Genomic DNA, 25,231 nt, shown 5'->3' with positions numbered 1-25,231 from the left:
AAAAAAAAAAAAAAAAAAAAAAAAAAAAAAAAAAAAAAAAGTAAACTGTAAAAGCTTGTGTAGTTCCATAATAACAATAAGGGTGAATCATATGAAATTATCAATATTCATCTGTTTTTAACCTATGAAGCTGGTAATTCCAAACAGATATTCTGGAAACGTGGAGGATTTCTCTGTCAAACCTAGAAATACGGTGTTGACATTTTCTGTCTGTTTGGAGATTTGTGTACCTTTCTCTCTTCTACGTTAATAATCCTGAAAATATTGCCTGGTTCTTTCTTGGATACATGAGTCTGAGACAAAATATCAATATTCTTGATAACCATTGCCAAACAAGTTTAAAGATACAGGACTTTAAACTGAATCTACAAGAATAAATCCCAAGTAACTGAAAACAGAGTCAGAAAACCATGCCAGGCACAGTGGGGTGTGCCTGTGGTCCGCAGCTACTTGGGAGGCTGAGGCAGGGGATTGGTTGAGCCCAGGAGTTCAAGTCCAGCTTGGGAAAAATAGTTAGACTCCATCTCTAAAACAATCATACAAAAAAGAGACAGAAAAATGAAAGTAGATGTTTAAGTTTTATAATTAACTACTTACTTAACTGCCAATGAAGCACAACACAACATTACAAACAGCTCTGTGTTCTAAATCTGATTCTAGTCTGAACTTTATTATAAACTGGCTACAAAATCACAGAGCCTCAGTTTCTCTGGCTATGGTGTGAGGGGCTGGAACCATGGATTTAAGATCCTGCTTTGTTCTAATAATCTCTGACTTGTGCTACTAATGAGCCGCAATTATCAAGTAATCATGAAAGAGAAGGAAACACTAAGGGCCCATCAGGGTGTCACAGATCTGTTTTATCATTTAAATAAAATTCATCCTGTAGAAGCTCAAAAATAAATTTCCAGAGGAAAGTAAGAGCTAACCTAAGCCAAACTGTAACAAAGCAATGTCGGCCTCATTTTTATGTTGGAAGCCAAGAATAAGGGAAAACTATTAAAAGATGAAAAAGAAATAGTACTGATCTGAAGTACAGAAGTCAAAACATTGCTAAACAGGTCTCAAGAGGCTTCTGCAAATCTGTCTTAACCGTTAATGCCCCTTGATAATATGAAGGCAAGAAGTCTAAAGACAGGTCCGATTTGTCTTTCCATTAGATTCTGGCATCTAGACACATAACTCTCTATATTTATTCCAATATATGCAAATTAACTAAAATCACATTTCTTCATAGTATAAAGCCTACTTGTATCTGTAACAATTTGATTCACAGCAACTCTGCAAAGTCTATCTTCCATTAAACCTATGATCATGAAGGTAATTGTGAAGAAATTTTTTAGAAAAGAAAAACCATGCACAAATGAAAAGCAAGCAGAAGAAAACATAGTGGGAACCTAATAGAAGTAATTAAGGTAAAAAATATTGTAGTGCCACCTTACAGAAAGTACATTCTCTTCCCACTAATTTTCCCTCTACTATAAAGAAAAATACAAAATTGATTCCTTACCAGCATAAAATTGGTACTACATTTTTGGAAAGAAAATCACAGGCTATTATAGGTATTTTCCAAGCTGATTTATTCTTTTCAAATGATTGCCAGGAAATTAGATTTTCATTTTTCTTTGTTTAGTCATTCATGCTCTTTCTTGGAGATTTGCATGAAAATAAGAGCTAAAAAAACTCAGTTGAAGAATACAACTGAAAGATTTATATAGATGCGTATCAATCACTGGAGACCCATGTATATATAATGTTACAAAGATTATTAGACCAAATAGACCAAATAGACCAAATGTCTATATTTTGCAAAGATTTAATTTTGCAGTCTGTTAATTTTCATGCACAAGTTATTGCAACTGTGAGATATCAACTCAAAAGCATGCATATAACACATTTGAATGAACACACAGGCAACTACGAAGCTGCTAGTTCCTTATTATCTATCTGTGGTCACACATGCAAAAAAGTGTAAATATGTCCCTAAAATCTTGTGTGCTTTTAAAAATAACACAATATTAACATGTGTTTTCTGCTCTGGTGACACAGATTATTTTATGAAATATGAATTAAAAATTCCCTTTAGAGCAATCTGAGCTAGTCAAACAATAAGCAAGGGATACTCCTGGTATAAAAAAAGAGGGTTGTGTATTTTCGTGTATGCCATAAAAACAAATACATTTAGCATATGTCCCTGAACTGAATGATGTCAATCCTCCTGGCTTGTCAAGTCTCTAAAACAATGACACGAAACTATTCTTTTTCTCATATGATCCACGGAAACTGTTTAAAATTGTCCTATTAACTTGCACAATGCTGAGAATAAATTTCCAGAGCTTTCTTCAAACTCAGAATGTTAAGGTTAGAAATTCACCATTAAATTGTAGACCATGGGAAGGCAGGAGTTACATCTTTCTCTCTTCTATCCTTAATGCTTTCACATAGCAGATCTTCAATAAGAACGTGTGACGTGAATCAAGTCAACTATTCCAGCCTCATCTGACAATGAGGTTGTCATTAACTGCATTTTATTTCTGGATGGGCATGCCTCACTTTCTCAGACAAAAAAGATATCTGTTCAAGGCTGGTGTTGTTTTTATTAGATACTGAAATGCCACCTGAAAAACCACTTTAGGATTTCCTAAAATCTTTTAATACCTTTCCAGTTTGGAATATACATATTAACTTCCAAGTACACCTATCAAACAAAATTAGAGCCTCAAGAAGCAATGAAAGGAGAACCACCTCATTTATCTGTAAGACAGACTATCAAACTACAGCAAGCTAAGAGTAGTTTATATATATATGTATTTTTTTTTCTTTTTCTTTTTGAGATGGAGTCTCTCTCTGTTGCCCAGGTTGGAGTGCAGTGGCACAATCTTGGCTCACTGCAACCTCCATCTCCCGGGTTCAAGCGACTCTTCTGCCTCAGCCTCCCAAATAGCTGCAACTACAGGCGCGCACCACCATGCCCGGCTAATCTTTGTATTTTTAGTAGAGACGGGGTTTCACCATATTGGCCAGGCTTGTCTCAAACTCCTGACCTCGTGATCCATCCCCCTCGGCCTACCAAAGTGCTGGGATTACAGGTGTGAGCCACCACACCCGGCCTACAATTTTTAGTAGGGGACAATCAAAAGGAGAATAATATTTCATGGCATGTGAAAATTACATGAAATTCAAATTTTAGGGTCCATAAAGCAAGTTCCATTTATGGAACAGCCATTCTCTTTCCTTTATGCATTATCTTCAGCTGTTTTTGTGCTACAACCACAGAGCTGAGTAGTTGGCAAAAGACAATATAGACCAGAAAATCTAAATATTTACTACCAGGACTTTACAAAAAGCAGCTTGCCAATTCCTCTACCACATTTGAGACCTTTCCCTATTAAGTGAAAAAAAAAAAAAAAGACAGGAAAGCCAACTGAACAGTGACTAGTTCAGCATGATACATTACTTAGTGATTCTTTGGGGGTCATTTTGGTATAGTCAAGCTTCTAGAGTGAACAGGAGGAAATCTGGGGGTGTTTCTTAATACCATGACATGCTTCCCTTGGGAAAGGTAGATATCCCTCCTGGGTCTATAAATGATGTTACGGGCCTGTTTCTTTGATCCTGGTTGTAAGATTTTATAAAAACTAAGTCATTTTTCACTTATGTTAGTATATATTTCCATCTGACATCCCAAAACATCCATCTGATTAGCAATGGAAATTGTGCCTGCAACAGTAATTCGCCTTCAGAATACTCTGTGTTTAATGATTAAACTTTCTGCTCGGGCTTACAAATAAAGCCATACCATTAAAATTTGCAAAACTTTTATGCTAAAAGTACATGGTGAGATCCCTTCTGGCCAAAAAGGATCTTGGATGCTCAAATAGTGTAAAGTCCTCTGAACAGAGAGTGTGTTTCTTTTCTCCCTGCCGTCCACTCCACCCTGTAGACAACAGGTGCTCAGAAAATGTTTCTTCACCATCAGAGATACATTCATATTGATTAAAGAAAAATAATAAAGCCAGGCATGGTGGCCCATGCCTGTAATCCCAGCACTCTGGGAAGCGGAGGTGGGTGGATCACCTGAGGGCAGGAATTCGTGACCAGCCTGGCTAACATGGTGAAACCCCGTCTCTACCAAAAAATACAAAAAATTCGCTGGGCATGGTGGTGGGTGCCTCTAATCCCAGCTACTTGGGAGGTTGAGGCAGGAGAATCACTTGAACCTGCTAGGCAGAGATTGCAGTGAGCCAAGATCGTGCCACTACACTCCAACCTGGGTGACAGAGCGAGACTTAATAATAATAATAATAATAATAATAATAAGCCCTCTTTATTACGTTTTCCATAGCTAACTCCCTACAACAGCTAATAACATAGAAAATAACCATTTTTATTGTTCATTTGTATTTCTATTGTAAAACATAATCTTCACCTCTGGAAGATAGTTTTTGACTTCTTTTTTGCCTAAAGTATGAAGTTGAAAGTCTACATTACTCAAGTGGGCTCATAATGTATATATTTTACACTTATCTACAGTCCTGACAATACTTCCAGGACACATATAATATTTAATTAAACCAGTGATTATTTTTAACCACAGAAAGGTAAATATAAACAGGGTCCTGATTGGTCAACCTCTCATCCTTTCATAAGAACTATTCTAGTCAGTCATAAAATAACATCATGAAAGATCCAAGATTCAAGGCAAAGCTTAACATACAAATAGGTTATATGTACATGGTAATATACTTGAAAAATCTGGCTTGATTTATATAAAAATTTGTACTGCCGGAATACAATCTAGAGCAGAGATGCTAAAATATGGCAACATGATGCTACTTTATCCTTCAGCACCCAGATATTTCCCCAATTATTATGCACTAGGTTTCAGAATTCTTCTCACTACAGCATTCAAACAAGCCACTTTATGTTATAGCAAAGCCTATTTGCTATCCCTGGGTCTACAATGTTATTCCCAAGAGTGGATACTGTGCATCCCAGGAGATTTACAAGACAATCCATTGGGATGAGAAATGATTTCATGTTTTCAAATATACACATTAGTACCAAATAGAGTGTATACTTACTGTTAGTGTGTATGGGTCAGGCATATAGAGAAGAGAACTAACTGTTAGTGTGAGTTTCTCTGCAATTCACCAGAAATGGTTTGTATTTAATTTCAGAACATAAGCGGAATTCCCAAAGGAAGGTTATAAGACACATAAAAAGGTTGCCACACCAGGTCATCTCAATCTATGACAATCTGCTATCTCCCATTATGTTCCACATTGCCCATCAATCACCCTATTGCTGATCTAAATAAAGTCACCTTCACTCATGCCTCCTAAAATGACACGTTGATACACTCACTGTTTCTGAAGTAAGTGCTGGTGCTGCTGCTGTTGCTGTTGCCTGTACGTTTCGATTGTGTGCTGAGGAAGGTACTGCATAAGTTCCAGGGACTCTTTAATCTTCAACAGCATTTCGTAAGTCTCACGGCCCCTAACCTATGGAAGTGAGCAGAAGGAAAGAATGAAATATGAAAAGCTGTAGAACTGTTAGAAGTGTGGTCAATCCTCATTATTCGAGGATCCCGTAATTGCAATTTGTTTATTTGCTAACGTTTATTCGTAACATGAAAATCAATACTCTGGACCCTTTTGTGGTCATTCAGACCTGTGCAGTGAGGAAAAATTTGAATCACCTGTGCGTGTTCCCAGCTGAGTTCGAACAAGGAGATGCTCTGTCATCTTGTAGCTCTTATGCCGTAAACCCACATTCTTTACATGATCTATTTAGCACTACATTTTTACATTTTTGTGCTTTTCATTGGTGATTTTGTTATTTAAAAAGACCCTCAAGGACAGTGCGGAAGTGCTATCTAGTGTCCCTAAGTAGGAGAAGGTTGTTCCATGCCTTATGGAGAAAATATGTGTGTTAGAGAAACTTCATTCAGGCAGGAGTTATAAGGCTAATTGGCCACGAGTCTGATGTTAATGAGTCAACAGTATATATTAAATAAAATGTCTCTTAACAGAAACACACAACAAATGAAGTTTTATATTTATCTGTTGATGAAATGTATGTGACCAGAGGTGCATTAAAACCTAATCCTATATTTATCTTATGAGCAATGAGATGATTCATATTTACCAATACCATTTTTGCAACACCTTCATAAAACTAAACTACTACAGAAAATAAGAATAGATTGTAACTATGTCTGATAGGATAAAAGTTTTCATGTGCGATAAAATAGGTTTCTTTAAGAGAGTACCTCATAATCTTTTTTTAAAAAGGTCTTAAAAGCTTTTACAGTTACGAGCAGGGGCCAAGCATGGTGGCTCACACCTATAATCCCGGCTATTTGGGGGGGGACAGATTGCATGAGCTCAGTAGTTCAAGACCACCCTGGGAAAAAACTCCTTCTCTACAAAATGTGCAAAAATTAGCCAGCGTAGTGGCCTGCACCTGTAGTCCCAGCTACCCGGGGAGGTGAGGTGGGAGGATTGCTTGAGCCTGGGAGTCTGAGGCTGCAGTGAACCATGATCCTGCCACTACACTCCAACCTGGGCAAAAAAGTGAGATCCTGTTTCAAAAAAACAACAGCAAACAAACCAACGGATAAGCAGGGCCAGGACTAGAGTGAGGCAAGAGAGGCACTTAGCACACATGTATGTTGCCCTGGGAGTGAGGGACTATTTAAATTTTGCACCCTAGGCACTTTACCTGCCTCACGCCAGTTGCTGTACCCAGTAGGAAAGGCAGAATTAGTCAGAATTCAGAAATGAAAGATGTTTTCCACCTTTGGTTGAATGAACTCTTACTCATCCCAGCTGTGGGGCCCCTTCTCTGAGAAGCTTTTCTTGATCTTACTCTTACTAGTTTGCATCTTTGGAACTTCTTGTGTACTCACACAGCACTAGACCTTGATCTGGGAAATGTTTATTTTATTACATTATAACTGCTTGTGCCCTCAATAGAAGGCAAGGTGGTTGAAAGTAAGAATTGTGTCCTACTGAACTCTAAATGCTCAAGGTCTAGCACATTTGCCACTCACCAAAAACCAACAAAATACATATTAAATTAATGGAGTTTTTCCTCACCCATAAGTTATTTAGACTAAGCCTTCTCTCAACTTGAGACGTAACACTAAGAAGGGTACCTCCTTCTTAGTACAAACTGAAATTTTAAAATAATTTTTCAAGCAGTTCCTGTTTTATCAGCTGAAAACATATTAAGACTTTTGAAATATTTAGTGTATCAGGGTAATGTTTTACTTTAATGTCACAAGTCAGTTTCCATTTATAGCTTGAGAAACAAGACACTGAGAATCTCAGCTAACTCCCCATCTGATTGGTCTACTGGGAATTTATTCCCCTGAGAGTCAGGACCCAAAGAAGATGAGGAAGAAGGTGCAGCACACCTAAACCTGTTGAGTTTCGTTAGTTCAATCCCAGGGTAGTAGTTCATGGTTAAATCTCCTGGCCCTGCTTGGCTGTGTCTCATGTCACTTTAGATGGCATCAAGGGCTATACCAGCCACCAAAATGTCATTGCCACCCTACATGGCAAAGACCTAATGCAATAAGAATTCAACTAACTACCACCAGAATCTAATAAAGTGATCTCATTAGTGATCTCAAGAGAAGTAATGTCCCTTGTAGGAATTAATGAGGTTTTTACATAATAACTGGGCTAAGACTTCTGGCCATTCACATATACAGTTGTCTTTTGGTATCAGCAGAGCACTGATTCTATGACTACCCACCCCACCTGGCCTCCATGGATACTAAAATCCTAGGTTGCTCAAGTCCCTTATATAAAATGGTGTAGTATTTGCATGTAACCTATGCACATCCTCTGTATACTTCAAATTACCTCTAGATTACTTATAATATCTGATATAATGTAAATGCTATGCAGTTAGTTGTTATACTATATTATTATATTTGTATTATTTTGATTGGTGTATTATTATTTTTTGTTGTTCTTTTCCAGCTATTTTTGATCTGTGATTGGTTGAATCTGCAGATATGAACACACAGATAGTGAGGGCCAACTGTAACTCAGGATTCTGCCTTGCTTGGCTTTCTTTATAGTGCTGCCTAAAAGACATCAAAGTCAGGGCTATAATTGCTGCATTATCAATTTTGTGAACTTTTTCTGACAAAATTTTAGGCCTAAATTTCTATGGCCATGCTGCCTAGGATAATCTTATCATTCTGAAATACTGAAGGGCAAATTAACTTTAAATATTTGGGTAAGAAAAATTCTATTAGGAGTTTAGCTTTAGTTGGGTGGGTAGGTAAGTAGAGAATCTCATGCTAGTAACACAGTCCAAAACTGTGCAGAGAAAGAAGAATATTCTAATTTAAAAAAATAAATATTTTCTTTCCTGTGTATCACCAGCTTTCAACCCCTCTTCCCCATCCCGGTTATGGACTGAAAGTTTGTGTCCTTCCAAAGTTCATAGATGGAAATTTTAACTCCATTGTGATGACATTAGAAGGTGAGTCCTTTGGGAAGTAATTTAGGTCATGAGAGTGGGGCCTTCGTTAATGGGATTTGTGCCCTTATGGAAAAACAAAAAAACAAAAAAACACCCTAGCGAGCTCTCTAGCCCTCTCCACTGTATGAGAATACAAGGAGAAAACGGCAGTTTGCAACTCAGAAGGGAGCTCTCACCAGAACCCGACCAGAGGGGCACCTTGATCTCAGACTTCCAGACTCTAGAAAATAAACTTCTGTTGTTTACAAGCCCTCTAGTCTAGGGTAGTTTGTTGTACAGTTTCAACTGACTAAGACACCTCCTTTCCCATTGTCACAGATAACGAGATGACGATCATACTGTCAAAGCTCATTCAAAGAAAGTTAAAATGAAGCCACCATGAACACCCAAGGGAGACCTACCGGTAAGTACAACAGTTCATCATCTGGGGATCTTCGCTTCTTGATGGATGTCATCTGGATACCATGTGTGTTCTGACGAAACGCTGGTGGAGGAAAAATACAAGTTTCATCCTGGGAACATTTCTAAAGCAGTAATGCATATTAAATATACTTAATAATTAAATATTAATATTAATCAGATTTAATAATACATATTAAACAGACAGTAGTACCAGCAACACGTGTAAGATTAGAGGCTCTATTCCTAAGCATCCATTTAACTGGGGACAATTGTTTTTACATTGATTGTGATCCTAGCCATGAGGAGGTGGAAGGATGGTGGGGAAAAATAAAAGAAATTCAGTATGCTGGGAAATACCCTCTGGCTTAAGTAACGTTGCAGGAAACCCCGTATCTTGCCGGTGTGTGTCTGTGAAGAGATAATGTTGATGCTACTGGTGTGGAAGTCACATTTTGCGACTCCCTGGACTAAGACATTGTCACAATGACTACTTGCTTGTGTAAAGCTGTGGGACATGCCTGGAGCCCACTTCAATGCTATTCCTATTCTCACTGGCTCTGAGGGCTGACGTCCCACTTGCTGCTGAAGGTCACAGGTCTTATCATGCAGCTTCTCCAATATCACCCATTCTCCAACATCTGGAGTAGACTCAGCCCTACCCCATTTGGCCACTACATCTACTTACGGCGCTTCGTACCATCACCGTTCTTTGTACTGTCCGAAACTTGCTGCTTTCTGATGCTATCTTCATCCGCCTTCCTGTCTCTTCCCGGGCAAGCACAGATCCGGGCCTCAAAGCAGCGTCGGCCCAGGACTTGCCCACTAGGAATTAGAATAAAGGGGAAGAAAGTGTTAAATTCAAAGCATTTGGAAAGTCCCCTGGAGATCTCCCAGTTCCATTTCCCACATGGGCCATCGCTAATGTACTACCAGCTTAGCCATGGCGGCTTTGAGAATGGACCCAAAAGTACTTGGCAGAACACAAAAGTGCTAACATGCCACAAGTAATATTAGTAAATAACATTCCATTTGTTCTCCAAAGAGCCTCCAAGCTATTAGCTGAACAGCTGTATTTAGCTACATATTTTGAAGGAAACTTGAGTTAAGCCAGTGGATGTCTCAGGATAAAATCCCCTAAGGCAGCGCAAACTTAAAAAAAACGGTCAAATGCCTTGAGGACCACTGTCTAATCAGAACAATTCCAGTCAAATGTCAAGAATTCAGGTATGAAGTGACTGCACACCTTTGTAGCTCTTTTTTCCCCTCTAACTTTACTCACCTTCCTTTGTCTCCACTTTCTTAGATCTTTTATGTAACTGTTTGTAGCAAGGATTTAAAGCACAAAGGACAAGCTCTCCGCTTTACATGCAAAATTAATGATAAAGCAGCCACAATTTCACTTTGCCCTCTGCTCGTGATTTTTTGTGTAGAATGACAATTTTTACGTATGCCACTTACTCTCTGGTTTCCAGAGTAACAATGATTAAAATTGGACGGCGGTTCATCCCTCCAACACAACTGCTGTTACACATGAAATTGTACAAGACTGTGGTGAATTCAGTGCCAACCTGAAAACAAGGGGAAAATAATCTGTGTTAACAATGGTTTAAACTGATGTTGTTCCCTCTCAGTTCTTCCCTCTATTTAAGGAATTCCACTTCTGATGAAGTGATATGCTTCCTCCTAAAAGGGCAAACTCTGAAGCCTGTTGTAGGTTTTTCTTCATCTTGCCTCCAGGGAAGCTTAAAGCTAATGTTTGCAACACTGAACACTACATTAGGTGAGACAGGCTTTAGCAGATTTTGTGATCTTTGATCCTGTTCATTTGTAAGCTGATCCACATCATGTAATTCAAATAGGCTCTACCACCTTCAGGAATATCACTGAAAAGGGAAAACTGGGAATAATTGCCAAAAACAGTAGCAATGCTCCAAGAATATTTCCCCTATGTGGATAAAACGGTACAATATAGATTTGAATATACACTTGCATTAATAACATCTTAGAGCTCAAAATGTTCTCAGAATTAAAAATAATCCAGTCCAAAGTACCTAGTTATGGGTAAGGCAACTGAGGCCTAGAGAGAGAGAGTTGCCGAAGGTCCACACAGCAAGCCAGCAAACCAAAGAACCTGGGTTCTGTTATACCAGTGTGTTTTCAACCACACTACTCTGCTTCACTAACAGATTTACAAATCTATCATCTGTTCATTCAAACTTTAGCTAAGAGGTCCCTCTTGGGCTTTCCCACTTACGGTAACACTTGTATCCACTACTGTTGCACATCCACTACCCGTCCAATTGCCAGTTGGATAAAACAATCCCATGTATACACCCAATTGCCAGTTCAATTGTTATCTGCCCTTAAGATGGGAAAATGGGCACAGAGCCGTGTTACCAAGTTAATTCAGTGTATATTTAGATATTCTGAAGGGAAAGCATGTGGAGAATAGGTAGAAAAAAATACAAAAATATTACATATTTGATGACAAGAACTATGACAGTGATAGATGCTAGAAACATCCCTGTTGCTGACAGAGATGTTCTCTCAAGTCTGCTCAGTCCATAGAGTGTTGTGTTTTGGTTTGGTTTGCTTTTTACCTGGGGTGGCTCATAAGGTACCAGCACACTCTGTCTTCCTGTGATGGGGTCTTCTACATACTGGGCATGGCTGTTCCCCTCTACTCGAATCAAATGACTAGGAGGGGCAATCTGTCCTGCAGAGCAGAAAATGATAAAAGAGTTAGTTCTTTACCTTAAAAATAAAGAAAATAACATGAAATTGCATGAACAAGATGTTGATGGCAAAAGAAATAGTCTGTAAAGAAAATGTGCATCCTTGAAGAAAGGAACAGATTCCGTAGCAAGATATCAAATACATGAAGGTGTCTTAACCTTTATAGCAACAGAAAGGACTGGAATGTACATCTATATTTAAGGGAACAGTCCTATAATTTGGAGTTTAAGATTAATGATTCAAGCTTTATGGAACTCTATAACTACATCTCTGACCTCATCCACAGAGGAAATTTTGCCAGCTTCCTGGAAAATGAAAGGGAAAGAAGCAAATTAATTTTTAAAAAATCAGTTTAACTGAGAAAATGCCGCCCAAAAGTCTGAGCAGCAAATATACGGAGAAGCGGAAGACAGCAAGGATATGACTTCCACTTTTTCTTCTTTCCTCCTCCTCAACTTTTACACATTGTGTTGATTATAAAGATAAGAAACGTTCTGGCATTTGTGTGCTGAAGGTGTCCCAAGTTGGGTATAAGAAAAGGGATGCAATTTTTAAAAAAGAGACTGAGTAAAGGTTCATAAAATTGTGATACTTAGCAGAGCTCCAGAACAAAGAAGATGCTCCAAGATGTCGGACCTGTAAAGCTGTTTCTAACAGCTCTTAGTCCCATAGTCCCAGTCAAAAAAGCCATTCAATAAAGTAAAAAGTTAAGTCTATCAGAATGTTCTCTGCTGCATCATCTAGTATGGTTAAAACTAAAAACCATTATTATGTTTAAAAAATGAGAAAACACTTAAAAATAGTGTGCTATCTTGGTGAAATACCAAGTTAGGTAGGCTGATAATGAAGTCTATCTATATTGCAATATTCTTTAAGGCAGATTGCTAAGTGAAAAGCAAGACACAAAGGTATGGATAATGTGGCCATGTGAGCAAGGACTCGAAATTAAAAATAGTTGTTTAAAGAGTATTTTGACTTTATTTTCTTCTTTTAAATTCTGATCCATTATCTTTCTTCTTCCATTAATTTTCTCTAAAATTATATTCTCTATATTTATCAATCTTTACATTTTAATATTTTTTCTATAAAGTATCCTAACCCCCAACACCTTTGGCACCCTCAGTACTCTCTGAGGATTGCTTATGCTTTATCCTGTTCTTACTTTCCACTTTTCAGCACTCTCTATTCAGTCTCCCTTCATGGAACTATAATATCAGATCTAAGGGAACTCTTGGAAATACCGACCTTTTCTGCTACATGGTTGTAGGATCTGAGATGCAGAATATGAGGCATGACTTATTCATGCCGAGAGCCTAAACGTGGCCTTCAAGATACCTCATCCCTCGACTCCCAGTCCTTTATTTGACTGCCCACAGTAGGCTGTAGGCCTTCTATTTATTCCCCTTACCCATTACTTGCCTTCTCATCTTCTTTCCCCCTTTCTTCTTCTGATTTTTTTCATCATTTCTTTCATTTGGTGCTCCTTTCTCTTACCCTTCCAGCTCTCAACTGGTCTAGACTTGAGAATCTTTCTGGGAAAACACTAAATCTGAAGATATGGTAGCCTGGGCCAAGTAGAACAGCTACCATGTAGTCTCCTTGCACCCTCTTATTTATTTTTTTGAGATGGAGTCTCACTCTGTCACCCAGGCTGGAGTGCAGTGTCGCAATTTCGGCTCACTGCAAGATCCGCCTCCCAGGTTCACATCACTCTCCTGCCTCAGCCTCCCAAGTAGCTGGGACTACAGGTGCCCGCCACCACGCCCAGCTAATTTTTTGTATTTTTAGTAGACACAGGGTTTCACTGTGTTAGCCAGGATGGTCTCGATCTCCTGACCTCATGATCTGCCCGCCTCGGCCTCCCAAAGCGCTGGGATTACAGGTGTGAGCCACCACGCCCAGTCTCTTCTTCTTATTTTTTTAAAGGCAAGAAAAATAAAAAGAAGGGAGCAGTAAGGAGTAAAGATAACCAGTAGCTCAGATCATCTAGTAATTACTAATATCAAATAGTTCGACTACTATGAAAGCCATGGATTTATTTATCATTATTCTTAGATACTCTGTCAGCCATTAAAAAAAAAAAAAAAGGCAGACTGATCTGCCACCAGAGTACAGAAGTCTGAACCAGGTAGGTAGGTCTCAAACAAAACACCCACAGAATGTTGACCTTCAAGGAGGTTGGACAGTTAGAGCTTCACATTCTGCTTACCCTCATTGAATTCACGGCTCAGCTCATGGTTGGGACACCGCTTCACCACCTCAGTGACGTGCTCAGCTTTTTTGTAGACAGGCATGGCGCGGATAACAGCTCCCTGAGGAGGCGGGGTCATCACCTTGATCTGGATGGGGCATGTCTTTGCAATTTGGCAGTACAGTTTCTTCAGTTCAGTGGAATACTGCTTAGAGTGGGGGCCAGTGGAGAAAGGAAGGAGATAACCAACAGGAGATATTGTTACATTCCAAATCAAAACAATGAAAATCTGTCCACTTTTTATAACTGCATGCTGCATGTTTGCTACTGGCCACTATAGATGTGACATATGTCAATGTTATTAGATTGTTTTTTGCTATCATAAATAAAACCCTATGTTTACAAAAGGTTTTATGTTTATCAAAACATATTTGTGCCATTATTTCCTGTTATTTTCCTTTAGGATGAAGAAGCTGAGGCTCGGAGGGGTTTAAATGAGTAATACCATGAGTAGCTTCATAGATGACCAGACACTAAGTGAAAGAAGAGTATTGGCATGTATTGAGTGATATTAAACAACAACCATAAAGACAAATTTCTGCCTAGATTATAATCAATCCAGTCTTTAATATACTTTAGAGAGACTCATAGGAATTACGGTTCATGGGATTTTCTTTAAGATGGAATATCTGTTAGAGTGACGAGATTTCGCCTGAGGTCAGATCGCTTGAAACTGTAAAACAAGAACTCCCCTGAACGCCTGCACTTTTCTTCTAATGTCATAGGTAGCAGAATGCAAGAGCTGAAAGGGGCCACTCTGCCATAAACTCCTGAAAACACCTGGCCTGATATAGCACAGCTAATCATGGCACAGAAAGGATCTGGATGCAGATCTTCTCACTCACAAGTGAGTGAAATTTTTTCTTTTTCAGGGAGAGGAAGTTCAGTAGTGGTTAGTTGGTTGTAGAGTTGGCAAAATGGAGTGGAGAAAGCCTGAGACCTAGAACCAGATAGAAATCCTATCCTGTGTTGCTTCCTCTTCCCACTTCTGAAGCAGAAGAGAACCTTCGTTCTAATCTGTACAACTATAGTAAACCTTATCACCCCTGTGCTCTGGGTCAAAGCCCTATCCCTACATTCCTACCCACTCAGGCACTTTGCTCAGGCAAACCACCCAGGCACTGGAATTGCTGGCCAAGAGTGGGGCACCTAGTAACATGTATCCAAACAAAGGATAAACACACACAGGTTGCAATCATAAGTTGGCCCTAACATCCTCCCAGAGGAAAGACGGGGGGCCAGAGCCATAGTGGCAATCGGATTCGTTACTGATATGTCCCACCCTAACTCTCTCTAATGGCAAGTATATTACCAAAAATCACATATTTAAAATGTTGCTTTATTTCTTCATTTAAAAATACAGTATTGTTTAAATGACCTTTCCTTTTCTTCCAAGTATTCCAGCATACGAAATTTTTAGTTAAAAGTTTCCCAGTGCTAGAAAAGTATTGCAAAATCAGTCCTCCATGCCCGCAGGCCATGGATTAGACACAGCAAAAGGGTTTTATATAGCTTGAAGAAATAGGACACATGCCAAAATTCAACCACAAAAATAAAATTCTACTTGGGAAACACTGAATGAAATCTAGATGGGTATTTTTGCTCCTGTACTTTTAACTAATGACTTACACAGAAACTGTTTTATGACATATTAAGAACTTACTTTTATTGAGAACTTAAAGAAAATAAGCATATCTATTCGTGTTTTCGTTAGGAGGTATATAATGCATAATCTAACCATGAATTTCATAAGATGACCCTTAGGAAAGATGACTGAAAAATAAGTCTGTCAACTAATACCTAAAGGCAAATAAAGTATCCTTCCAAGTACGTAAAGACTGCAGAAATGAAGGTTAAGTGTTCAGAGTAGAACAGCTTCTTAAGAGACACATGCCATTTTAATAACTGATATACTATAAATCAAGCTTGACAGAATAAAGTATAAAAGCATTAAGAATAAGATTAAGGATCATTAAATGTTAATTCTTGTTCATTCTCAGGGATGGGGTGGGAATCCAATTTTTAAGCTTAATTAATGATAAATAATAATAGCTTCATCATTTACTGAGTTCTGTTTTAAGAAACTTTATCCTGTTACAACCCTAAGAGGAAGGTATTACAAGCATACCGTCTCTTATCTGAAACCCCTGGGGCCAGAATTTTCAGAAGCCAGAATTGTTTAGATTTTAGAAAAAAAGTAAAGTTTGTACAACATATAAATATATCCAGCAGAATTTAGGGTAGCACCAAAAGATCAAACATTATTTCTGCAGAATTCATAAATATTCACACTCACTGATTGAGTACAAAGCCTGGGTTTCACCATCAAATGAATGTGCCACAAACCTAAGAAATCAACATAAAACCAAACCAACTTCTGATTTTCAGAGCTCTTGGACTTCAGAAATGCAGATAACAGATAATTGACTTGAATTATTATCCCTATTTTATAAATAAGAAAATAAATGTACAGAAAGGACTTGGCCAAGAACCTGCTTAGTAACTGGTGCATAAGTCTATCTCAGTCCTGCAATAACAGTTTCGTATCTGTCTGTTCTCTTAACTCAGCCATGCAAATGTTTACCTTTTTCTGGTTTCCAACATTGTGGTTCTTTTGTGAATCAATTACCATGTTTATACTCTTCTCCAAGAATTAAAATGGAGCTCAAAAGTGGTCTATTTAACATAGTTTTATTAATTTCTCAGTACATCGTTTAATCATTTAATTGTAGGGAGACACAACAAGTGATAGAGTTGAAAAAACTTTGGGCTAGGGCGAAGACAAGCTGGACGCTTATACCAGCTGGCTCTGGGAATTCAGGGATAAAGTCTTGCTCTTTATCATGGTTTACTGAGGACTTTATGAGGCCCTCTGTATTGCGGCCTTATCTATCTCTAACTCCCCCTACCCCTCCATCCCCACCCACACACATTTCTCACCCCATGTTCTACCCATACAAACTTTTTAATGCTTCAAACACACCATATGATCATCACTCAAAATTCAAAATGCTATTCCCTGAAATCATGTCCTTTGCAGCAACATAGATTGAGCTGAAGGCCATTATCCTAAGTGAAACAACTCAGAAAAAGAAAATCAAGTATCATGTGTCCTCACTTATATATGGGTGATAAGTAGTGAATACACATGTGTTTGGGCACAGTGGCTCATGCCTGTAATCTCAGCACTTTGGGAGGCCGAGGCAGGCAGATCACTTGAGGTCAGGAGCTGAAGACATGCCTGTCCAACATGAAGAAATCAAGTCTCTACTAAAAACATGAAAAACAAAACAAAACCCGAAAAGGATACACATGGACATAAAGATGGAAATAATGGACACTGAGGACTCCAAAAATTGAGGAAGATAGGAGGGGATGAGGGTTACAAAATACGTATCGGGTACAATGTTCACTATTTGGGTGACAGGTACACCAGAAGCACAAACCTCACAATATTGAACATGTACCCACTGGATCTGAAACCTAAAAGAATTAAAAGCAATAAGCAAGCAACAACAACAACAACAAAAGTGATATTCCCAGCGTGGTACACTTCTCTTTTTCTGCTGTTCTCCATATCATGCCAGGACAATTTAGATATCACTATTCAGCTAGTACTGTATCTGGTACTGCAAACCATATTTTCCAATTTTAGTGGTGAGGGTTCCATATTTGACTAAATCAAAATATCTGACCACCGCCAAGATGCATTATGTTTATTGCTTTCAGTTCAACTACCAGTCCTGCAATTCAGCAACTAGAGGCGCTGAAGTGGTCTGGCACAATCGCTTTTTTTCTTTTTACAAAGCCAAATTTCTGCTACTCTATTTACTTCATTGTTTGCAAATCTGTTCCATGATGACCTTTATTTTTTTACCCAGTACTAAGTTCAGTCTCCCTGGTCTATGTGTATTAACAATTCCTTAGACTTGCCCACTTCCCTATCCCTTGCAGAATAGCACTATCATCTCCAATTTTCCAGGCTTCTGCAAGATTGGAACATGAGAATCTGATTTACATCAAGATTTTAAAATACCTTGATGATTCAACTCAGCAGAAATTGTAAATTTGAATACACATAGCTTATTTTACTATCTTTCTTTCTCTGTGGAATTTTAAAAATTCACCTCTAAATTGCTCCTCAACATTGACTTGAGATTCCTTTCATTCTAAGGCCTAATTTATTCTTTCTTTGTATGGGAGTTTTGTTTTATGTGGTATACTTTTCCACAAGGCATACTAATTTTTAAGTGCAAAAGCTGATGGCTTGACAAATGTACACCATTGTGTGACTACTACTACAATCAAGATATAGAATATTTCCATCCCTGTTCCAATTATCTTTTGCTTCTTTGCAGTTAATCCCCTCCCCAGCTCCTGGCCTCAACAATCATGTACCTGTTTCTTCCACTAGTTTTACATTTCCAGAATTTTATGTAAGTGGAAAAATATAGTATATAATCTTATGTGATAATGCTTTTTGAGATTTATCTGTGGTTTTTGCATGTATCAGCATTCCACTGCATTTTTGAATAGACTTCATTATTTATCGACTCACCAATTATTTCCTTTTTTTTCTATTGTGTATAAACCTACTACGAACATTCATGTACAAATTTTTGTGAGGATGCCCATTTCCATTTTTCTTGAATACCTAGGAATATGATTGCTGGGTACGTGTATGCTTACTAACAAACTACCAAATAGTTTTACAAAGAGCTGTGCCATATTATATTGCCACTTGCAATATATGAGGACTTCATATCCTTGTCAGCATTTGGTATTGTCAGCTGTTATTTTAATTGATGTCATTCTGGTATGTAAGCAGTAGATCTCATTGTGGTTTAAATGAACATTTCTCTGATGATTAATAATGTTTAACATATTTTCATGTACTTATTTCATTCATATTTATATATAATAAAATAAAAACAAACTTACATTATATAATTCTATACAACTATTTGATATTTTTTGAAGTATCTGTTCAAATATTTTGTACCTTTTAAGTTAAAATAATTGTAATACAGACTGTTTTCCCCCTGTTGTAATACAGAAATTTCACTTTTTAGGTTTATTTTATGATTGACACATAATAATTGTACATATTTATAGGTAAAATGTGATGTTTTGATACATGTCTATATTGTATAATGATCAAATTAGGATGTGTAGTATATTCATCAACTTAAATATTTATCATTTCTTTGTAGTAAGAACATTCAAAATCCTCTCTTCTAGCTATTTTGAAATATACAATACATTACTGTTAACTACAGTCACCCTACTGTGCGATAGAACAGAACTTATTCTTCTAACTGTAATATTGTACCCATTGACCCATCTTTTCCCCATTTCCCCTCACCCCACCTCCCCTTCTCAGCCTCTAGTAACCCCTATTCTACTCTCAACTTCTATGAGATCAACATTTTTAGATTCGATTTGAGTGAAATCATGTGGTTACATCTTTCTGTGCCTGGCTTATTTCACTTAACATAATGTCCTCAGATTTATCCATGTTGTTGCAAATGACAGGACCAGGATTTCTTTTTTTTATTTTTTTGAGACAGGTTCTTGCTCTGTCACTCAGGCTGGAGTACAGTGGTGCCATCATGGCTCACTGCAATCTCGACCTCCCAGACTCAAGCAATTCTCTCATTTCAGCCTCCTGAGTAGCTAGGGCTACAGGTGTGCACTACCATGCCAAGCTAATTTTGGTGTATGTTTTTTGTAGAGATAGGGTCTCACTATGTTGCCCAAGCTGGTCTCAAACTCTTAGGCTTAAGTGATCCTCCTGCCTCAGTCTCGCAAAGTACTGGGATTACAGGCATGAGCCACTATGCCCAGCCTCAGAATTTCATTATGTTTTTCTGACTGAATAGTATTCTACTGTGCATATACACAACATTTTCTTATTCATTTATCCTTTGATGGACACTTAAGTTGACTGCATATCTTGACTATTGCAAATAGTGCTGCAATAAACACAGGAGTGAAGATATTCCTTTGACACACTGAGTTTATTCCCTTTGGATATATGCCTAGTAGTGAGATTGCTGGATCATATGGTAGTCATATTTTTAATTTTTCAAGGAACTTCTCTACTATTTTCCATGATGGCTGTACTAATTTACATTCCCACTGAGAGTATGCAAAGGTTCTCTTCTCTCCACATCCTCACTAACAGTTATCTTGTTGTTAATAGCCATTCAAACTGAAGTAGTATTTCACTGCAGTTTGATTTGCATTTCCCTAATTAGTGATATTGGGCATTTTTCATTTGCTTATCCTATTTTGAGAAATATCCATTCAGGTCTTTTGCCCATTTTTTAATTGGGTAATTTTGGTGATTTGGGGTAATTTGTTAATTGGGTTGCTTTTGTTCTTAATTTGAGTTTTAGGAGTCCCTTATGTATTCTGGCTACAAGTCTTTTATCAGATACACATTTAAAAATATATTTTCTCCCAGACTATAGCTTGACTTTTTTTCCTGCTTTTCCAAAATACTTAATTATCGATATTTTCCCTTTAAAGCTCTTGCTTTTTATATCCTAAGAAATCTTGGCCTAATCCAACATTAGAAGGATTTTTTATATTTTCTTCAAGTAGATTTATTGTCTTAGCTCTTCCATTTAGAACTATATTTTCAGTCAATTGTTGTATATGGTGTGAGTTAAGGGTTTATAATTCTCCTTTTTAACAGATACTCAATTGTTCTAACACCATTTGTTGAAAAGATTACCTGCATATTTTCCCTTGTTGAGCTGCCTTGGACTCTTTATTGAAAATCAATTTGTCATATGTGTTCATGTCTGTATCTGAATACTTCCTTCTTTCCTGTTGATCTATTTGTCTATCCATATATCAATTTCAGATTGTCTGGGTTAATCTACTTTATAGTAAGTCTTGAAATCAGGTAGTCTGATTCTTGCAATTTTGTTCTTTTAAAATTGTTCTGGCTATTTTAGATCGATTTTCCATACAAAATTTACATGCAGTTTACAATTTCCATAAAAATACCTGGTAAGATTCTGCATGAGATTATGTTAAATATGTAAGGTCCTTTAGGAGAGAACTGATACCTTAGCAATGTGGTGTCTTTTAAACCATAAGTATATGATATCTCTCTATTTAAACACAGTATCTTTAATTTTACTCAGAAATGTTTTATAGTTTTCAGTGTATAAGTACTGCATATATTTTGTTAGATTTAATTGTTATAAGTGGTACTTTTAAAATGAAAATTTCTTTTGTTCCTAATGTGTTTTATGTCATGTTTTATGCATAATTAATTCATGTATAATGACCATGTATCCTGTGACGTTGCTAAACTTACTAGTTCTTGTACCTTTTTTAGATGCCTTCCTTATGATCTTCTACATAGATGATCATGTCAACTATAAACAGTCTTTTAATTTTTACTTTTATGTGACTGCAAGAATTAAACCAGAGTTGAGTTTGCTATTTTTTTGAACTAGAATCATATATCATTCGTTTTAGACTTTCATGTTTTTTTCTAATATGAGCATTTAATTCTACCAGGTTTCTTGTAAGTACTTCTTAGCTACGTCCACAAAGTTTTCATATATCTAATTCTTAATCATGAGTAATATGTGAAGCATTTCTTTTAAATCTTTTATCAGTCCTCATAACTAATATATCAAATGACAAGACTTACTCACATTCCTAAGAAAATTAATTCTCTAGGTCTTCTGCTTGTTTCACCGGTTCCATTTCTAGCTCAAACTTATTTTCTCCTTTACACATTTCTTTACCATTCTATACAGATTTTTAAATTGCTGTTCCCAGGGTTACCTTATATCTCTACATAGGTTTCTCCTACTTATAGGCATTAAGAACTCAGTTGATTTTATACCTGCAAAATATCTTCCATAGCTAAGAACTATTTTTGATTATGCCAGCCCATTGTATTAAATTTGCAGCAGCGCTTTGGGTGGATAGCAAACATTTCAAACCTTCTATGTGAAGGTATAAAGTATCTTGCCCTGTAGTGTTGTCACTATGAGAAGCAGTTACAGAAAATTTAAAACTTTTATCAACGTCTTCTCAACTTCTCTTTTTCTACAATCTGCCTTTTATTAATATTTCATCATTGTCAAACGTGCACACAGAATTCAGGAAAAAAATTCGTTGCTTACTCAAGAGATACATACCATTATCAACATTGTAGACTGTTTTCTGTGCATACACACATACACACATACGTACACACACAAACACAAGTACACTGTTATACAAACTAGGGACATATAATACAAAGAATGGTATTCTTTTTATAATTTAATATATCATGAGCATGTTCTAATTTAAAAACATGATTTTAAGTGGTTACTGTTACAGTATTAAAGAGGGATATACCATTATTTAATCATACCTTTTTAGTATAATTGTATAATTTAGTATAATTGTAGTATAAAGTTTACTCCAGGTAAAAATAACACCATATAGCACAGTTTAGTAAACAAACTGACTTTAGATAGATCCTTTAAAATAGAGTAAATGACTCAATGTACATTTTAGTGTTGCAGAAAAGTCCAAGGCCAATCTGAATTTTATTTCTTTAAATTAAGTAAGCTGCTTATTTCTCCCTAGTTTCTTGTAGAATTTTATTTAAAATAAATAAATAAATAAAGTGGCAATGCCTCTAAATGTGATTTTTAAAATTGAAGTTACTTGGAAATTGGGGGGTCCTTTTCACTTTCATGCTTGAACTCAATACATTTTGTTCTTCAATTGTATTTTTGTTTCTTCTGCTCATATCAGTTTCCAGAAACATGTCAGTCTTACTTTAGGATCTTCACTTTCTATCCACCATACATTTGATGCAGTTTTTCCTGTTGTTTGCATTTTGAGAAAGCTTGTTAAATTTGTCTTCAGTGTGTGTATGGTTTTCTACAGTTAATTCTGCTCTGTTCTACTACAAATAATACTCTCACTTCTGCTGCTGCATTTCAAATGTTCTTATTTCATCATCCCTTTTTACTAGTCCTCCTTACATCTCAGCCTGCAATTCCAGGTTTGTCACGTTTTCCCAACTTTATAGTGTTGCTGTCTTATTAATTTGCACTAAAGTATCTTCTAAATATTTCTTCCACGTCCTAAAATGATTTTCTTGAGTATTTAAAGTGATGTTCCCATATAGATAGGATTTTGTTTTTAATATAAGCCCTTTCTTGCTTTTTTACTTTTCTATGAATGTAGCAAGATAGAGCCATAGCCAGTGTTTGCAGCTTTCATTTCACTTTGCCATTTTTCAGTTCGATTCTATCAGGCTTTTAAGATATAAAGGTATTACAAAATTCTGCCAATGGCTTGAGTGTCCAATTTAATTTTTTCTGGAATTTATAATATGAATATTTTAATAAAACTTCAGGAGAGGCCGGGCACAGTGGCTCACATCTGTGATCCCAGCACTTTGGGAGGCCGAGATGGGTGGACCACCTGAGGTCAGGAGTTCGAGACCAGCCTGACCAACATGAAGAAACCCCGTCTCTGCTAAAAATACAAAACAATTAGCTGGGCGTGGTGGCACATGCCTGTAATCCCAGCCACTTGGGAGGGTGAAGCAGGAGAATTGGTTGAACCGGGGAGGCGGGGGTTGCAAAGAGCTAAGATTGCACCATTGCACTCCAGCCTGGGCAACAAGGGCAAAACTGCTTCTCAAAATAAATAAATAAATAAAAATGAAAAATAAAAAAAAAGAAAAAAAAAAACTTAGGAGAGACTACACTAAAAACTGCTAGTCAGTTGCTGTCATAAACCACAAATGAGAGCTAGCTCTTCTCCTCATTTGTACAATATTCAATACTTATCTAGCAAACTCTTACTGAGCACATATTGCACAATGCTAGTTCCTTATTCTGTACTGGGAACAGATAAAAGTAAGATTTTAAAGCTCTGGAATGCAGAATTTTATGTATCCATACTCCCTAAGATGGTACTTGAAATATAAAATAAATTGAAAGAAAAAAAATCAGTCTTTATCCTCAAGTTGCTCACAGTCTAGAGGCAGAGTGCAGCACAAACAACCAAAATACACTGGTTTAAGGAACCATAAGAACGTGTTAAGGGATTACAGAGATAGAACAATTAACTACCGGGTAATAAATTTGATTTTTATTGAGCATATACCATTACCAAGGCTCTGTTTTAGGTTTGGAAATTCAGCATTAAACAAAAACAAAGTCTATGCCCTAAAATGCTAAAATTCTGGAATAAACAAATAACTACTATGTCAGATAGTGATAAATGCTATAAGAAAAAGTAAATCAGGGTAAATTTAAAGGGGATGGATTATAAAAAGCCAAGAGTTAGGGGAGTGAATATGAAGAGGATATTATTTTTTTCCAAGATTGTTAGGAAACAATTCTTTAATAAGATGACATTAAAGGAAAAACTCTGGAGGAAGTAATGAACTGGGCCATATATATATACCTGGGGAGATAGTGTTCCAAGTTCTAGAGACAGCAGGTGCTAAGGTCCTGGCTGAGTATGCTTGCCATGGAGGCCAGTGCACCTGCAGAAAAGTAAGCAAAGCCTACAGTGGTAGGAGTTAAGATCTGAGATCAGAGATAATAGGGAGCCCAGATCACGCAAAGCCTCGTAGAGCAGGATGGGTTTTGAGCTTTTTTTGTGTGAGATAGGAAGTCGCTAGAGAGGCTTGAGCAGCTGATATGGTCTGATTTTCATTTCTATAAGACAACTGTAGCTGTTATGTGAAGGACAGACTTTGTGGAACAAAGACAGAAGCAGGAAGACCACTCAGGAGGCTCCTGCCAATAATCCAAGTGAAAGTGAGAGTGGCTTAGACCAGCGGTAGTGGTGATGAGAAGTCACCAGATTAGCTGATGGACTGACTGGGGATAAGAAAGAGAAAAGTAAAACAGAAAAGACCATTTTCATAGGGGTAGTGATATTTAAACTAGGCCTTCAAAAAGAAGTTATTATTCACCAACTGGATTGTGCACCCAAGAAAGAAAGGAAGAAAAAGCCAGGAGACAACAGTAGGCTTTCCATGAAGACAGAGTATCATCAGTAAAAGCAAGGGGACGTTAACTGTGGATGAAATATAGATGGGATGGGGGAAGGAGGAGGAGTAGCTGAGCAGAAGTCAATGAGGCTGAGCTAGAAAGGCATTTACCAGATTCTGAGGAGTCTTGGATGTCACAAGATACCATTAACTACTATGAGCAGGCACAGAGGTGTCACTGAGGATTATAAGGTAGGGGAAAAGCCTAATCAGTTCTTTGTATTCAGAAATACAAAGGTAGTGGGAGCAAGCGAAGTAAAACTGGGGTGGGGGGTGTGTGGGGG

General features: G+C 37.3%; 1 protein-coding gene across 5 annotated transcripts in view; it reads right to left on the bottom strand.

Moving 5' to 3' along the window:
- Positions 1-25,231, bottom strand: part of TP63 (tumor protein p63) — a 271,076-nt gene that overhangs the window by 21,916 nt on the left and 223,929 nt on the right. For 4 of the 5 annotated variants that reach the window (XM_017873428.1, XM_017873431.1, XM_017873432.1 and 1 more), the window contains 6 exons: positions 13,856-14,042; positions 11,511-11,626; positions 10,369-10,478; positions 9,596-9,732; positions 8,910-8,992; positions 5,368-5,504 (listed from right to left, as the gene is read on the bottom strand). In XM_017873428.1, the coding sequence (XP_017728917.1) occupies positions 5,368-5,504; positions 8,910-8,992; positions 9,596-9,732; positions 10,369-10,478; positions 11,511-11,626; positions 13,856-14,042 (770 nt within the window). The remainder of the gene's footprint in view (positions 1-5,367; positions 5,505-8,909; positions 8,993-9,595; positions 9,733-10,368; positions 10,479-11,510; positions 11,627-13,855; positions 14,043-25,231) is intronic. The other variant, XM_017873429.1, reaches the window with a different exon arrangement.

Source organism: Rhinopithecus bieti, unplaced genomic scaffold, assembly GCF_001698545.2.
Source record: "Rhinopithecus bieti isolate Rb0 unplaced genomic scaffold, ASM169854v2 scaffold_5626, whole genome shotgun sequence".
In the NCBI taxonomy this organism is placed as follows: Eukaryota; Metazoa; Chordata; class Mammalia; order Primates; family Cercopithecidae; genus Rhinopithecus; species Rhinopithecus bieti.
This window is presented reverse-complemented; position numbering and strand designations above follow the sequence as displayed.